The 17,747-nt window shown below is 42.8% G+C and overlaps 1 protein-coding gene across 2 annotated transcripts in view; it reads right to left on the reverse strand.

Moving 5' to 3' along the window:
• Positions 1-17,747, reverse strand: part of LOC101870542 (ankyrin repeat domain-containing protein 26) — a 61,516-nt gene that overhangs the window by 21,485 nt on the left and 22,284 nt on the right. For both annotated transcript variants that reach the window (XM_034063040.1, XM_034063041.1), the window contains 8 exons: positions 16,384-16,610; positions 15,498-15,647; positions 14,502-14,535; positions 14,137-14,275; positions 10,545-10,758; positions 8,419-8,602; positions 7,793-7,939; positions 220-1,173 (listed from right to left, as the gene is read on the reverse strand). In XM_034063040.1, the coding sequence (XP_033918931.1) occupies positions 220-1,173; positions 7,793-7,939; positions 8,419-8,602; positions 10,545-10,758; positions 14,137-14,275; positions 14,502-14,535; positions 15,498-15,647; positions 16,384-16,610 (2,049 nt within the window). The remainder of the gene's footprint in view (positions 1-219; positions 1,174-7,792; positions 7,940-8,418; positions 8,603-10,544; positions 10,759-14,136; positions 14,276-14,501; positions 14,536-15,497; positions 15,648-16,383; positions 16,611-17,747) is intronic.

Raw genomic sequence — 17,747 nt, forward strand, 5'->3', positions numbered from 1 at the left:
TGGTAAAGCTTAGACATTTTTCCATTCTCTGCTCAGATGTGAGCAGTAATATACTGTTTGCCAAAACCTTCCACAGTTCTAAGTGGAACACGATAAACTGGAACAAGTCACCATTATTTGGTTCCATGCATATAACTTACACCTGGTACATTTCAGAAAAATAAAATAGCTTCAAGAGCTAAGAAACTTTAAATTGCTATTTCTAAGTGTATACTTTACCTCTCTTTCTGCCTTCTCAGTCTCGTATTTAAAGACTTGTTCTCTTAAATCAGTACACTTGGCATTTAATTCCTTATTTCTCTCTTCCACTAGGCAAACTTGCTTTTCAGTATCAGCTCTGAGTTTACTGAAAACATCATTAAACCGATCCTGCACATCATTCACTATTTTTTCCTTGATGATCCCCTTGTTCTCCATATCTTCCAGCTGCTGACGGAGTAAAAGGTTTTCACTCTGAAGCTGGACCAATCGCTCCTGCATGGACTCCTGCTTTATTATAAATTTGCTTACTTGCTCTTTCTCAAGTTGTCGAGCATGATCACATTCCTTTGCCTGACACTGGGCTTGACTTAATTCTTTTTGTGTCATTTCCAAAAGCAGTGTTTTTTCTCTGAGGGTTTGTTTCAGCTGGTGGAGCTCATTTTCTAGACTATTAGCTTTGCTTTCAGCTTTACTCAGCTGCTGAGACAAGCTCTTACTGACTTCTCGCACATCAGAGAGGTCATGATGGAGCTTGTCTTGCAAGCGAAGCCATTCATCACGTTCTCTCTGAAATGTTCGTTCAACATCACATTTTGATGACTGAAGACGTTCAAGTTCTTGAGCAGCAGTGTTCAGACGGGAACGGAATGATTCTGTTTCTGTCTCTAGTCTGTCTCTGCTTTCTTTTGTCTGCTCAAGTTTGGAAGATAGCATTGCAGATTCTCTCTTTAATAAGTTCAGCTGTCCATTGTACTGAAAAACTGTTTGTGTTAAGGCTTCTTCATTTAGTTTAAGTTCCTTTTTGAGATCCTCATTTTTTTCTTTCAAGGCTTCATTTTCCTCTAAATATTTTCCTTCTTCCTCCTGCTGCCTAAGTCTTACTTGATCAAGTTCCAGTCTTAGCATACCAATCTCATCTTGTAGCAACTGATTTTTGTACAACAGATCCTTTTCTCTCTCAGCGTTGGATTCCTGAACGCCAGGAAACATGAATAAATAGCCAATTAGGAAACAAATCTACAAAACCAATTCAGCATTAAACTGTGTTTAACTTTTCTAATACTGAAGCATGACTTCAAAGATGAGAGTGAAATCTCAGTTAATACATAAGCTATTGTATGAAACCATGCACATGTACAGTGTATGCACACAATGGAAGTGTAACATGCTCTTAAACCCTAAATGAACATCCTAAATATACAATACCTTTTTTTGTTTCTTAAGCCAGCAACCAAACAATAAAATTTATTAGAATATCTCATAGAATCATAGAATAGTTAGGGTTGGAAAGGACCTTAAGATCATCCAGCTCCAACCCCCCTGCCATGGGCAGGGACACCTCACAAGTATATCTCAAATATAAAGCTTTTAAAATTACAATACTTTCTTACATATGCTGTCAGTAAGCTGCAAGATGTCAGGAAAGCTGAGAGGAAGCAGGACTGCTTGCTCCAGGACCAAACAGCACAAGGGCCTCAAGATTCCCCTCTAACTCATTGTCGTGGTTTAAACCAAGTCCCCCTACTCCCGGAGAGTTAGGAAGGAAAATGGAGGAGGGAGCACATGGTGCTCGGCCAGGCAGGGTGGAGCGAGTTATGGGTCAGTGGCTGGTGGGGTGTTGTATTCTATTCACTTGTTGTTTACTGTATCATTATTATTTGTAGCGGTAATGGCAGTGGTGATTCTGTGTTATGCCTTAGCTATTAAACCGTTCTTATCTCAATCCGTGGGGGCTACATTCTTTGGATTCTCCTTCCTAACTCTCCGGGAGTTGGGGGACTTGGTTTAAACCACGACATTTTTGGCACCCAACGTGGGGCCCGAGGGTTTGAGATAAGAACAGATCTGAGTGGATTTATGGTCTCTTGTCACAATGCTGATTTATTGGCTCTTAGAGGTTTTTCTCTGGATCTCGCTGTTTCGGGATTTTGCCGGGTACTTTGTGTATGGATTGGATGTGTTTTTGTTTGTCAATCATGAGGCTTGGGCTAAAGCTTTTGTTTCACGGTACTTTGTGTCGGAGGCTTGTAATACGGGGGGGCTCCGGCAGCAGGGGGGGATGGACGTGGCAGTGGACTTGGACTTGTACCAGGCCGTCCTGCTGCTCTTCACCGTCCTTGTCCTTATCCTCGTCGTCGTCTGCGTGGAGCTGCGTGAAGCCAGGAAGGAGCTGCCCCGGGAGCTGCCGGCAGCTGAGGCTGCCAGGGAGAGCGGCAAGGGGAGCCAAACGGCTGTGGCAGAGCAGCGGGAATAGGCAGGGGAGGAGCGGAGCAGGGCGGTAGCTGAGCAGCAGGACCAGGCAGCGGGGGAGGTGAGTCCCGCGGCCGTTCCCGACCCCCCGACGGCCAAGAGTGTCCCTCGGAAGTCGCCCGTAGAGCCCCAGCAGGATGCAGGAGACCACGCAGCACTTCCCAGCAAGGCAGTGGGGGAGCTGAGTCCCGTCGCCGTTCCGAACCCCGCAGCGTCCGAGGAGATTCCCCGGAAGTTGGCCGCCGACCCCCAGCAGGATACAGGAGACCACGCAGCATTTCCCAGCAAGGTAGAGAAGGAAGATCCGGACTTGGGAGAAGAGAAGCTGATAATGGGAGAGCTGGCAAGCAGGGCAGCTACATCAGCCCCAGTGACAAGTGCAGCAGCATCATCTGAGAGTTCTGATGGTTTTGAATGGTTTTTGGGTGCCCTTGGGACCTGACTGCTGATTGTGATAGGGATCAGCATGGTGGCACAGACACAGAGTGTGTTCTACCCACAACCATTTTATCTGATCCCAAAAGTTAAGCAGAGTCAGGTTTGGGTCTTGTCTAGGGTTAGAGGAAAGAAGGGGGCTGTTGATCAGGGAAGCTGGAATTAGTAACAAAAAAAAAACAACCAAAGGAAGAAGAGAGCAATTAAAAGCAAGGGGCTTCCTCCTAAATCTGCTGTACCCACCCCCAACCGCTTTGCTGTCCTGCAGGGGGCTGATGACAAAATGCACTTGCATCACAAACAGTCGGCTGGTGTGCTGGTACAGAAGATCTCTACTGGTAGCGCCAGGAAAAAGCGTTGGGTTGTACTAGTAGGGGACTCTGCCTTGAAAGGGACAGAAGCACTCATCTGTTGGTCTGACCCGGTCACAAGGGAGGTGTGTTGCCTACCTGGGGCACGGATCAGGGATGTTGCGGAGAGGCTGCCTGCTCTAGTAAGTCCCACAGACTATTACCCGCTTCTAGTGATACATGTGGGTGCTAGGGAAATAGTAGTAGCCTAAGGAGTATAAAGAAGGACTACAGAGCTCTGGGAGAGGTGGTCAGGGGTTCTGGAGCTCAGATAGTCTTTTCGACAATTCTCCAAGACACAGGGGAGGACCTTCCAAAGGCAAGGAGGATTGGACAGGTTAATAAATAGTTAAAAGGGTGGTGTCATAGTCAAGGGTTTGGGTGTCTTGGACATGGGGCCCACATTTGTAGGCCAGGCCTACTGGCAGCTGGTGGAACTGCTCTGATAAAGAAAGGGAAGAGTGGCTTTGCTGGGAGGCTTGCCAGACTTGTCAAGGATGCTTTAAAGTAGATGTGTTGGGGGAGGGGAGCATCATTCCATCCCAACACACCCAGTCAGTTGCCAGCACCTATAATAAATACTCTGAGCAATGTAGTAATATTCTAGCCACTCCAGCCACTGAGCTGGCTTCATTTGGAGCTCGGATCAGATGCCTCTATACAAATGCCCGTAGCATGGGGAATAAACAAGAGGAATTAGAGATGTGGGCACATCTACGGGGCTATGATATAATAGGCATCACCAAAACATGGTGGGATGGCTCCTTTGACTGGAGTGTTGGAATGGAGGGTTATAGGCTTTTTAGAAAAGACAGGCCTGGTAGGAGGGGAGGGAGAGTTGCCCTTTATGTTAGGGATAGGCTGAAGAGTATGGAAGTCTGTCTGGGGACAGGTGATAAGTTAACAGAAAGTTTGTGGGTCAGGGTTAAGGGGAAATCAGTGATGGGACACATTACTGTGGGGATATGTTACAGACCGCCCGATCAAGAGGAACCTGTGGATGAAGAACTCTACAGACAAATAGGAAAAGCCTCACGCTCACAGGCCCTTGTTCTCATGGGGGACTTCAACCACCCTGACATCTGTTGGGGAGACGGTACGGCCCGGCACAAGCAATCCAGGAGGTTTCTCGATTGTCTGGAAGACAACTTCCTTCTGCAAGCAATAAAGGAGCCGACGAGGAGAGGTGCCCTGCTTGACCTCGTGCTCACCAACAGGGAAGGGCTCGTTGGAAATGTGACTCTCCAGGGAAGTCTTGGATGCAGTGATCACGAGATGGTCGAATTTGAGGTCCTCAAGACAGTGAGAAGAGCGTGCAGGAAGCTCACTGCCCTGGACTTCAAGAGAGCAGACTTTGGGCTCTTCAGGAACATGCTTAGCAAGGTTCCATGGGATATAGCCCTAGAGGGCAAGGGAGCCCAAGACTCTTGGTTAATATTCAAGGATCACCTGCTACAAGCTCAGGAGTGTTGCATCCCAACTAGAAGGAAGTGCAGCAGGAGGGCCAGGAGACCTCCTTGGACGAATAAGGAGCTGCTGAGAAAAATTCACAGGAAAAAAGAGGCTTATAAAAGGTGAAAGCAAGGACAGGTGGCCTGGGATGAATACAGGGATGTTGTCAGGGTAGTTAGGGACCAAGTTAGGAAAGCTAAGGCCCAATTGGAGCTAAACTTGGCAAGGGATGTTAAAGGTAATAAGAAGGGATTTTATAGGTATGTAGCGGCTAAAAAACAGACTAAGGACAATGTAGGCCCCCTCCGGAAACTTTCAGGAGAACTGGCTACACAGGACTTGGAGAAGGCTGAGGTTCTGAATGGCTTCTTTGCCATGGTCTTCACTGGCAAAGGCTCTGACCGCAGCACCCGAGTCTTGGAAGGCGGACGCAGGGACTGTGAAAACCTAGACCTTGGGCCCACTGTACATGAGGATCTGGTTCGAGACCATCTTAAGAACCTGAATGTACACAAGTCCATGGGACCTGATGAAATCCATCTGCGGGTCCTGAAGGAGCTGGCGAATGAAGTTGCAAAGCCACTGGCCATCATATTTGAAAAATCATGGCAGTCAGGTGAAGTTCCTGATGACTGGAAAAAGGGAAATATAACCCCCATTTTCAAGAAGGGGAAAATGGATGACCCGGGGAATTACAGACCAGTCAGTCTCACCTCTGTGCCTGGCAAAATCTGGGAGCAGATTCTCTTGGAAGACATGCTAAGGCACATGAAAAACAACAAGGTGCTTGGTGACAGCCAGCAGGGCTTTACTAGGGGAAAATCCTGCCTGACCAATTTGGTGGCCTTCTATGACGGGTGCTACAAAAGTGATGGACAGGGGTGGAGCAGTTGATGTCATCTACCCGGACTTGTGCAAAGTGTTCGACACTGTCCCACACGACATCCTTGTCTCTAAATTGGAGTGTCATCAATTTGATAGGTGGACCACTCGGGGGATAAAGAACTGGCTGGATGGTCGCACTCAAAGAGTTGTGGTCAACGGTTCAATGTCCGGCTGGAGATCAGTAACGAGTGGTGTCCCCCAGGCATCGGTGTTGGGACCGGTCTTGTTTAATATCTTTGTCGCTGACATGGACAGTGGAATTGAGTGCGCCCTCAGCAAGTTTGCTCATGACACCAATCTGTGTGGTTCTGTTGATACACTAGAGGGAAGGAATGCCATTCAGAGGGACCTTGACAACACTTGTGAGGTGGGCTGATGCCAACCTCATGAAGTTTAACCATGCCAAGTGCAAGGTCCTACACCTGGGTCAGAGCAATCCCAGGCACAGCTACAGGTTGGGCAAAAAGGAAATTCATGGTAGTCCTGCGGAGAAGGACTTGGGGGTGTTAGTCAATGAGAAAATGAACATGAGCCAGCAGTGTGCTCTCACAGCCCAGAAAGCCAACCGTATCCTGGGCTGCATCAAAAGGAGCGTAACCAGCAGGTCGAAGGAGGTGATCCTGCCCCTCTACTCTGCTGTCATGAGACCTCACTTGGAGTATTGTGTTCAGTTCTGGTGTCCTCAACATAAAAAGGACATGGTACTGTTAGAAGAAGTCCAGAGGAGGGCCACGAGGATGATCAGGGGACTGGAGCACCTCCCATATGAAGACAGGCTGAGAAAGTTGGGGCTGTTCAGCCTGGAGAAGAGAAGGCTGCATGGAGATGTCATAGCAGCCTTCCAGTGTCTGAAGGGGGCCTACAGGGATGCTTGGGAGGGACTATTCATTAGGGACTGTAGTGATAGGACAAGGGGTAACGGGTTGAAACTTAAACAGCAGAGGTTTAGACTGGATATGAGGAAGGCATTCTTTACTGTTAAGGTGGTGAGGTACTGGAATGGGTTGCCCAGGGAGGTAGTGAATGCTCCATCCCTGGCAGTGTTCAAGGCCAGGTTGGATGAAGCCTTGGGTGATATGGTTTAGTGTGGGGTGTCCCTGCCCATGGCAGGGGGGTTGGAACTAGATGATCTTGAGGTCCTTTCCAATCCTAACTATTCTATGATTCTATGCATGTCTTTAAAATATTTGCTTTAGGTTTAATTTAGCTGTGTTAGAAATCTGACAAAAACAAGGGTAAAAAAGGGTATTTTCCTTCTCAACTGTCCTCTTAACACCTATCCTTTTGTATTACTGAAACTTAGCTATACAAATCAATCATAATTGAAACACACTAATCTTGTATATTTCCTCTTTATTATATATATTTAACTTTCCTCTATTATGAAATTATGATTGAGCTATTATGATGGTTTTTCCTTCCTCTAACTATTCTAACTCCTACAGAGAATTTAATTCATTGCTGATATTCACAGAATCATTAGGGTTGGAAGGTCCTCTGGGGATCATCTAGTCCATTCCTGCCAAGGCAGGGCCACCTAGAGCAGGTTACACAGGAATGCATCCAGAGGGGTACTGTATCCAGAGAAGGGGACTCCACAACCTCCCTGGGCAGCCTGTTTAGAGCTCTACCCATGTAAAGAAGTTCTTCCCCATGCTGAGGTGAAATTTCTTGTGTTTCAATTTATGGCCATTGCTCTCTGTCCTGCCATTGGGCAACACTGAAAAGCCTTCATATTCCTTCACTGAATTTTAGTACGTGGAAATCAAAAAGAAAGGCATGCTTGAACTCAGTCAGCTTGATAACGGAGTAGGTAATAAAAACAAGTAGTGACAACACAAATAGTGTCAAATAGCTTTCTTCCTGGTCAACCTTAATGCAGGTAGCTAGGTGTTTTAACTGCTAGAATCCTTAAAAACTATTGAAAAATGTCTATGAAATTCAAAATAACAAACGGCTTAGGAAACAGCGTAAATAGTGTCTTCTGTTTGTTTCCTACTTGGACATGCAATTGAGGTGCATACAGGACTGATGCTGTTTCCCAGAACTTTTAAAGACCTTACGGAAAACAAAAGAGGTATTTACACAGTTGAGTTACACTGGAAAACTGTAAATAATCCATTAAAAAGCAGAAAATGTTATGTAAGATTTTTCATGACTTTAGAACAAACATGGGGAAGTGTAATTAATCAGAAAAAAAAAGAAATAAATTTGCTGACCTCTGAATTTTTTTCTATAGTTCTTCTTGTTTCTTCTTCCAGTTCCTTTTGTCTCCAAAGGTGGTTGTTCAATATTCCTTCTTGCAGGGCTCTGGCACTCTTTTCCTGAGAGAGCTGTTTCTGTGTTTCCTCACGCTCTTCTTCAACCTAGAATAATACAATTAAACTGCTTGCATCTTGAAAAAAATCAGAGCTAACAATATCTTACCATTGTTCTTTGTATTCTTGCAAATATTTTTGTCTCCTCAGTTATGATAATCCATTTATAAATAATAAATCTTAAATTTCTTCTGAAGAATTAAGTAATACAGACTTATTTAGTAATTTAGAAAAATAACTTGGTCAGACTTTGCCTGAAATGCAAATGAAACCTGAATTTTGAAAAAGGAGAAAATGAATCATTAAAAGAACTTATGAACTTGCAAAGAAAAAAAAACCACACAAGAACAGAGAAGAAAAAAATTAACAGACCACTTGTGAGCCAACGTGTTCTCGACTGTCCTCAAAATTTGGCAAGTTATCTAATGCCTCTTCCATGAACAACAAAGTACCACCTTCTTTAAGCATACTCAAATACAGTGACAATCAAAAAGAAGCAGAAGTGTTTAACTCATTGTTTGACATACCTGTCTCAAGAGCTTTCTCAGTGTTATTAACTCCATTTCTAAATTCTTCGAGTGTAACTCAAGTTGCTGTTTTTCCTCCATCTCTTTACAATATCGATCTTCTTTCCTTCGGAGTTCTTCTCTTGTTTTCTCATACAAAGTCTCTAATCTGAGCATCTTTTCCTCTTCTTGCTTCAAAGTACATCTGGGATTAACAGAATATTTGAGAAACTAAAGCACTGATGTAAAAAGTAGATATTCCACATGATGAACTCGCAGAGACAATTCGTGCCATAAAAATATTAAATCTTTTCAGATCTCCAACAGTCTTTTCTATTTTCACTGTAATTTTTAACTTTTTAAGGAATTCTAACTCCATTCCATGACCCACGATATCACTGTACAAGACAGTAAATAAACCACTGATGGGTACATCAGCAATAAAGGGAAGCCTAGGGAAAAAACGTGGGCCCTCTCTGGAAGGCAACTGGAGACCTCACTACCTGGGATCTGAAAAAAGCCGTGGTACTCAAGGATGTTTTTTGCCTTGCTCCTCCCCTGCAAGTGCTCCAGCCACACCACACAAGTAGCAGACAGCAAAGGCAGGGACTGGGAGAATGAAGAACTGCCTGCTGTAGGAGAAAATCAGGTTTGAGACCATCTAAGGAACCTGAAGTTGCACAAGTTCATGGGACCAGATGAGATTAATCTGCAGGTCCTGAGAGAACCAGCAGATGAAGTGGCTAAAACATTACCCGTCATATGTGAGTCGCAGTGGTAGTCTGGCGAAGCTCCCACTGATTGGAAAGGTAGAAACATCACCCCCATTTTTAAAAGAGAAAAAAGGAAGACCCAAGGAACTACAGACCAGTCAGTCTCACCTCATCAAGATCATGGAGCAGATCCTCCTGGGAACTATGCTAGGATGGACAATAAGGAGGTGACTGGTGACAGCCAACAAGGCTTCACTATGGGGAAATTGGGCCTGACAAATTTGGTGGCCTTCTAAGATGGGGTTATGGCACCGGTGGATAAGGAGAAAGTGACTGACTTCATCTACCTGGACTTGTGCAAAAGCATTTGACACTGTCCCACATGACATTCTAGGGTCTAAACTGGAGAGATGGATTTGACAGATGACCACTCTGAGGATAAGGAACTGGCTGGATGGTTGCACTCAAATTGTTGCAGTCAGTGAAGACCAGTGAGGAGTGGTGCACCTCAAGGGTGTATTGGGACTGGTGCTGTTTAACATCTTTGTTGATGATAGCAGGGACAGTGGAATTGAGTGCACCCTCAACAAGCCTGCTGATGATACCAAGCTGTGTGATACAGCTGACACACTGGAGGAAACGAATACATCTAAAGGTATCCTGACAGGCTCAAGAGGTGGGCCTGTGCAAACCTCATGAAGTTCAACAAGGCTAAGTGCAAGGTCCTGCACCTGGGCTGGGAGAATCCAAAGCACAAACACAGGCTGGGCAGAGACTCCATTGGGACAGCCAGGGCATGCTCAGCAAGCTTCCCAGCGAGGTGATCCCATGATACATCAGCAACAGAGAATATGTCTTCCCAAGTGCAGGGCTTTGCATGTATCCTTGCTGAATTTTATATGGTGCCTGCTAGCCACTCCTGTCTGATGTGATGTGAACAGTGATTAAAAACTTCACAACCATACATGTCTAGCTCAGGAATATGGGGAAAGGGGCAATCCCAATTTTGACCTAATAAATAAACAAGCAAGCACACAAATGCTCTCAACTGTGATCAAAATTGCACTATGTAGAGTTACTAGAATTTCTAATATTATACACCAGCAGTAGCTACAAAAACAATAAGAAAAAACACATCTCAAATCTGTCTCAGAAATTTCATTTTCCTCATACATACTTTCTTGTTCTCTTTTGCAATAAAAAAAAAAGAAAAAAAAAAGTAAAACAATATCCAGAATATTTTACATGGAGTTAATATCTAGGCATTTCCTTCCCTCAGGCATTACATTCTTTAGAGTATAACTTGCCCATGGGATTCAAAAAACCTAAATACAAAAGACTAGAAGCTTCTCATCCTATTGCTTGTACCATCAGCATCTTCTGGAACACATGCACTGACAAGACAACACATTAGCAGAATGCAAGGTTACATACTTAAGACTTTGGATATCACTTTTCCATTCCACTTCTTGGTGAGCCAATAAGGATTTCAAATCTTGAGTCTCCTCCACTATTAATTTTGACTCTTCCTTTTCACTTTCCAATTTCCTTACTTCTCTCCAGACAGCTTTGTACTGATTTTTTTCATGTTTTATTTTCTGCTCATACTGAAGTAGTATGTTCTGAATTTTCAACAAAATAGAAGAACCTGTTTTGCGATAGAAGAGACACAAAGCTAAACAAATGCACAAGTACTTGCCAATGTATATATTATTTAATGATTCGCTCTACTGAGTAGCGAACAAGGTTTTGGTAGTGGGAAGACTGCAAGCAGTGGAGAAGTCTCTATGAGAAGAGCGCAGGGGCTAACTCATGCCAGACAGAGCTGGTTCCAACACAGCCACTACAAGCACATCTGAGCCTCTCAGCCATGCTGGTGGCACCTAAGGGAAAACATATTTAGGAGAGGACAAAACCACCACACAGAGGAGAAGGGGAAAAGCATGTGAAAAGCAGCCCTGTGAACAGGCAGTTCAGTGAAGGAGGGGAAGAAGGTGCTCCAAATACCAGAGCAGAGATTCCCCTGCAGCTCACGGCAACACAATGGTGGAGCAAGTACTTCTGTGCAGCCCTTTGAGAAGATGATGCTGGAACAGATATCCACAATGCAACACTGTGGAAGACACCATGCCAGAGCAGGTAAACACTCCCTCAAGGACCTGTGGCCCATGGAGAGCACAGGCTGGGGCAGATTTTCCCTGCTGGAAGGAGACACTACAGCAGGTATCCTGAGTTCAGCTGCAAGTTATTTTTCTCCTTCCTAGCAGCTGGTACGGTGCTGTGTTTTTTGTCTGAGAATAGTGCTGATAACACACTGATGTTTTTAGTTATTGCTAAGTAATGCTTACTGTGATCAAGGACTTTTCAGTCTCATGCTCTGCCAATGAGGAGGGAGACAAGAATCCGTGAGGGAGCAGAAGCAGGGCACCTGACCCAAACTAGCCAAATGGGTATTCCATACCACAGCACATCATGCCCAGGATATAAAATGGGTGGAGTTGCCCACAAGGCCAAATTGCTGCTTTGGTCAGGCAGGGTTTCGACTGGTGGGTGGTGAGCAATTGTATTGTGCATCATTCATGCTTCTTGTTTTCTTTTCGTTTTCCCCTTTTAGTTTTATATCTCTCCCCTTGGAATGGGCTGCCCATGGAGGTTGTGAATGCTCCATCCCTGGCAGTGCTCAAGGCCAGGTTGGACAAAGCCTTGGGTGGCATGCTTTAGTGTGAGGTGTCCCTGCCCATGGCAGAGGGGTTGGAACTAGATGATCTTAAGATCCTTTCCAACCCTAACTATTCTATGATTCTATATTATCACCTTGGTTGCTCTGATACTGGGACAACGGGGTTGACGGTCATGAACTAGAGGAAGGGAAGCCAAGCTGGGATCACTTGCTAGGAAGGGGGAACTGACAAAGCGATTGCAAAAGAGAAATGAGCCCTCAGCCTCTGGAGGCAGCTTTTGGCAGCTGTGACAGAAAGCTATCCCTACAAGGACAATGGTACGTGTCACTCAGGCAAGTGAATCACAATAGAGTACCTGAGGGAATCAGCCAGCCATTCTAGAGATGAAACTGTCATAGACCAGATGGCACAAATACACCCATAGATCGAGATGAAGCGAGATGTACACGACTCATCTGGCAGAAACTTATGCAGAGTGCTCTGATACGTGGGTAGACTCCACAACTTGTTAAAGCTGTAAAGTAGGTATGCTTTATTCAGTGCTGAGGAGCATGGGGGAATAGCTCCTCCAAAGGCATGTACACCTCAGCATTGTTCTCCTTCATATTTATCCTCTAAACTATTACATATTCATGAGGTTACACAACACACCTATACATATTCATGACCTATCCCTGCTTCATATTATAATGAGGTAAAAGGTCTTTGCTTGCACAGGGTCTCCGGGTAGTTATGGGTGGGGGTCTCAAGATGAAGTAAATGAATCCTCCCTGAACTTTTCATCTCTAGTTGTTGTGCATGGTCCCTGGTGATTCAGTCACTGTCCAAACTGCAAGGCTGATTTCAGCTGGTTTAGTGGTCCAGAGGAGTTACTGTTCCTTCCTCTTATCAATAGCCTTGGTCCTTCCACTCTGTTTAGGCAAGCATGATAAATGTTGAGCACTTTTCAAGCAAGCAGGAGTAAGCAGTAACATTGTTAAGCAAGCAGCTTAACCCTAATCCCCAGTACATCGGTTAACCCTTTGCATCACCACCATCATCATATGGCCACTCACTGGCATCAGTGACCTGGTATGAAGCAGCACCACCAACAGTGGATGAAGTGAGTCACCAAGTCTGAGAGTTCAAAGACAATCTTACCCCTTCCATCATTTCAGCTGTGGAAAAACTGTCCCAGGAGAGCAAACAATTGAAAGACAATCCAGCCAATCTATCCAACTTCCCCTATGTATTAATCTCAAGTTTTTCAACATATTTTGTCCTGTTGAGGAGGGGCAGTGAGAGCAGGTTAACCCTCACCTAATAAAATGTTAGCATTGTTTTAGAGACATAGTAATGCTTACATTTATATAATGCTATGTGTATATATGCAAGCATCTTATGACAGTTGATTACAAATACATACTTAAGCAAAACCATTATTTTGCTGAACTATTTGACATAAGCTATTGAGGAGTGTGCTGGTTTTGGCTGGGATAGTGTTAATTTTCTTCATAGTAGCTGGCACTGGGGCTAAGTTTTGGATTTGTGCTGAAAACACTATTGATAATATAGGGATGCTTTCATTATTGCTGAGCAGTGCTTATACAGAGTCAAGGCTTTTTCCGGTCCTCACACCACTCCCACCAGCAAGCAGGATGGGGGTGCACAAGGCGCTGGGGGGGGAAAACATAGCCAGGACAACTGACCCCAACTGACCCAAGGGATATACCACACTATATGATGTCATGCTCGGCATGTAAAGCTGGGGGAAGAAGGAAGGAAGGGGGGATGTTTGGAGTGATGGTGTTTGTAACATGTAACTGTTGCATGTGATGGAGCCCTGCCGTCCTGGAAGTGGTTGAACACCTGCCTGAAATAGGAAGTGGTGAAATAATTCCTTGTTTTGCTTTGCTTGTTTGTTAATTAAACTGTCTTTATCTCAATCTCATGAGTTTTCTCACTTTCACTCTTCTGATTCTCCTCCTCATCCCACCCGAGAAAAGTGAGCAAGTGGCTGGGTGGTGCTTAATTGCCAGATGGCATTAAACCACAAGAGGATATAAAGAGTAAAAAAGTGATCTTGGTAACTTTTGATGACTGCCCCAAAAAAAGCTGAACTGTACTTTGCAAGAATCTGCTTCTCAAGCTCTGACTAGACTGAGAGTCAGGGATAAAGCAAGATGTGTCCGCTGACATTATAGACAGACATCGAAGGCTAGGTGACGTAATTTCACTCTTTTTGAGGGGGAGCTCTAATCACAAAAGAATCTTAAATAGAAATATAAAAATAAGATACCTAGGAGTGCAAAGAAATCATGCATCAAAAGAGGAACAGCTGAAGACAAAGTGACTTGAAAAAATACCTGTAGGATCCACACTGAGCTGTTCTAACAGCAACATAGCCTCTTCGTAGGCTGAAGTTGGCAATTCAACATCCTCTGAAGTTGTGTCAGATGAGCGAGTTAAATCAAGGTCATCAGTTACATCCATTTGTATGCTGACCTACAAATACAGCATTTTCTGTATACAAATGTATAGTATCGCAGATCATTACAAATGCATGAATGATTCATTCTCTCATTCACAGCCATAGATTTGGTTCAAATATGACAAAACCTCATACCAGCAGCAATTTGTGCATCTGGTTGATCACTATGTAAAAGCTCTTCCTATTTAAGTGATTAAAAGCTGATGCAAACTATTTATCAAGAAACTAATTTTACAGTACCTTGCTCTTTTCAATCCCTCTTCTGGCTGCAGGTCTGGAAAACAGAAATATACTTCAGTACTGAAAGGCTTATTATGAACAATTATCTGAGGTTGCTCTGAAAACTTTTATGTAAGAATTTTATTAGATTGGGGGGAAGATTGAAAAAATTTGTGTACTATTATGTCTATTGGAAGGCTATTTTCTTGACAAAATATTAAGTAAACAGTTGAAATAACTGTTCTCTGCACTTCATTCAAACTGATAGGAATCTTACAGCTAGACATGTGAGTTTAACCCTGCAGGCTTAGCTCTCTTCGGTATTGAAAATCCTTCTCTGACAGGTCAAAGAACCTAGAGGTCTTGGATTCTCTAGTGTACTGGGTCTGGCTGAGATGGAATCAATTTTCTTCACAGCAGCCCACACAGTGCTGTGTGTCAGATTCTGATCAAAACAATGTTGATAACACATCAATGTTTAGGTACTGCTGAACAGTGCTTGTACAGTGTTAACACCTTCTGTTTCTTGCTTTAAAACCCACACAAATAAGTTTGGGGTGGGCAAGAAGTCAGGAAGGGACACAGCAGGGGCTAAAAAAAAAAGAAAAATAAAAAAATAAAAATAATTTTAAAAAGTCCAGGAAAAAGAAAAAAAAACCCCCTGAAAAACCGAGATGCCTGCAGTGAAGGAGTAATTCTGCTCATTTATAAATCTCTCTTCTCCCTTTCTAAAATAAAAATCATAATTTAAAAATTATACGTATTTACACAGTGCACATGCTTGGGTAATTATTTAGAATTTGTGCATATCTGACCGTATTAACTTGGCTACTATGTTCAAAGCACTCTAAGCCAAAAGAAAAAAAAAATAGTGCTTTTGAATACAAAGGGCATTCAGGTAGTATTGTCCCATGAAGAACAATCAATACGGGCATCAGGTTTACAAAAAGTTTCAGCTTTCAGGTCAATTTTTATCATTAAGTAAGGTTTCTTTATAACATTCCTTATATTCAGCACCTTCCTTCATCTTGAGATGTCTCACTGGAAGTGCTGTCATCCAGTACTTGAAAATTATTCCCACTGGAAGAACCCAACTGCTGATCAGCCACCTTCTTCAAAGTCCATCTTTTGTTTTTCTTTGCAACATCTGCATTCAGAGCAAGTTTTCTATATTAAATGAAAATGGAAAAACAATCACTAATTGAGTAACATACTTAAATTATGTCCAGAAACAACTGATTTAACTCCAAAGGTGACAAAAGGTACAAGTATTAAAAAAAATCTTCCCTAGGAATGAGTGGTAAATGTGGAATCTGAGCTAGATTCAGGTAAGCAGGAACATATCGAATGTCGGCTAGAAAGCAGAATCCTTTGAAAGACAAATAGGAAAAAAAAACTCCTGCTCTGGTTTACGTAAAAACATCTCCCTTCTTCAAACTTTTGAGATTGGTTTGGTAATATCTTTTCCGTTTTCCTGACAAAGAGCATTTGAACTTAATGAAAACACTAACTGCATGAATATAACTAAAAATCACCCAGAAAAGGGAGAAAGCAAAGTAAACTACAAGTTCCTACTTTTCTTTTCTGGATAGTCATTTCCTATAAAAATCATTGTCTTTTTTTCCATTCTTCAACTTTGGTTTTGAAGACACATTTTGCCTAACCCTAACCCTAACCCTCAGTACTGACAAGGAAATCCACGGGATTTCTTTTTTTTTTTTGAAGTAGGCAATAAAGCTGAACCTGTGTTACATGCTTAGTTTTTTTTCTAATTTTTTTTCCTCTAGACGTTTTAGAAGTAGTGGACTACTCAGTATGGCTTTCAGCACTGACAAAACTACTTCAGCTACTACAGTACCAGAAAATCTAAAAGATCCTTAAGTAGTACTACAAATAAGTTTACCCTTTCATTGGCATTTTAATCAGTTTTGACCTCTTCTCAGATGAAAAGTTCTTTTTGTCCTTTTCTTCTATAGCACTTTCATTCTCCATTTTCAAACACTCATTCTTCCTTAGAGTTAGCTTCTGTTGCCTTTGCTGATCAGCAGTGTTGCTTGGTGGTGTATATGATTTATCAGGGTCATCTTGTTTTGTCATCACCTTCATTTTTAAACATCTTTCTTTCTCAACCTACAAAACCACATTTATACATTTCTTAGTTCTTCTAGAAGAGAAACAATATCCAAGATAGATTCAGGGTTTACTTCTAAAATAATGTAAAATGAAAAATGAATTTTTTAATTCATACAGAGAAGTATTCATAACAGAAGCATTGTCACGAAATTACACTACAGAGTATATTAAGTCATTGAAAGTACTTTGAATTCACTCATGATTAAAGATGTAACAAGAACACAACATGTAAAAAGCAAACAATAGTGCATATCAAAACATAACAAAATAAAAACATCACAGATGGATAAAGAGCTCGAATGACTGCAGAATGTTAGTTGTCAAAGCACAGAGGAAAATCAACTGCCAAGTGAGCTGGGCTACTGCTTCTTTAATGGGGGCTGAGGGAGGATCCCAAACCCACAAGCAGAAATGGTTTTGCATCAAACAGGAATTTTAGTGAAGGGCAATGATAACACACCATGCAGAAATCACAGCAAATGAATAGATTAGTCAAGACCCTGTTCAGAAGCTATTTTCATTCTCTGATTCAGAATCAGAACTGATGTAACTGTGCATTTCTTTTCACAGTAATGAATAACTACTCACACTGGAACTGAGTGCCACCTTTTGTTAAAATGGAACAATAATGTATTCTGTTTTCCAAAAATGGGGAGGAAAACTCTCCACTGCTCTATTAATTGGTAAAGAATGTATTTCCATTTAAAAAAAAACCAAACAATTAGCACAAAGAATCTTCCCTTAATGATTAATAGCTGAAGTGAACAGGACCATTGATATGGAGAAAGACTAAAGAACAAGGGGTAGCAGGTGAACTTCTACCTCTTTTTGCAGCTCTGCCTTCTCTTTCTCCAAAGCCAGGAATACTATTTGCAGCATTCCTATCTTACTCTTAAATCTTTCCATATCTTGTTTTAGTTGCTCATCAAGACTCCTTTTCAGTATGCCACATGATTGTCGAGCATTTGCAAAAGGACTTTCAATTTTCGTTTCTCCTATACTATTATTGTCAAGAAGGCAGTCGCTGGGAAGATCTTCATTAAATCCAGAGACTTTTCCAAGCTTCCTTTCTGTTGCACAAAGTGCGTCTTCATCACTTGTAGAAACAGGTCTTGTTTTAGGAAAAGCATTAGA

The sequence above is a fragment of the Melopsittacus undulatus genome, chromosome 5 (genome assembly GCF_012275295.1).
Source record: "Melopsittacus undulatus isolate bMelUnd1 chromosome 5, bMelUnd1.mat.Z, whole genome shotgun sequence".
NCBI classification, from domain to species: Eukaryota; Metazoa; Chordata; class Aves; order Psittaciformes; family Psittaculidae; genus Melopsittacus; species Melopsittacus undulatus.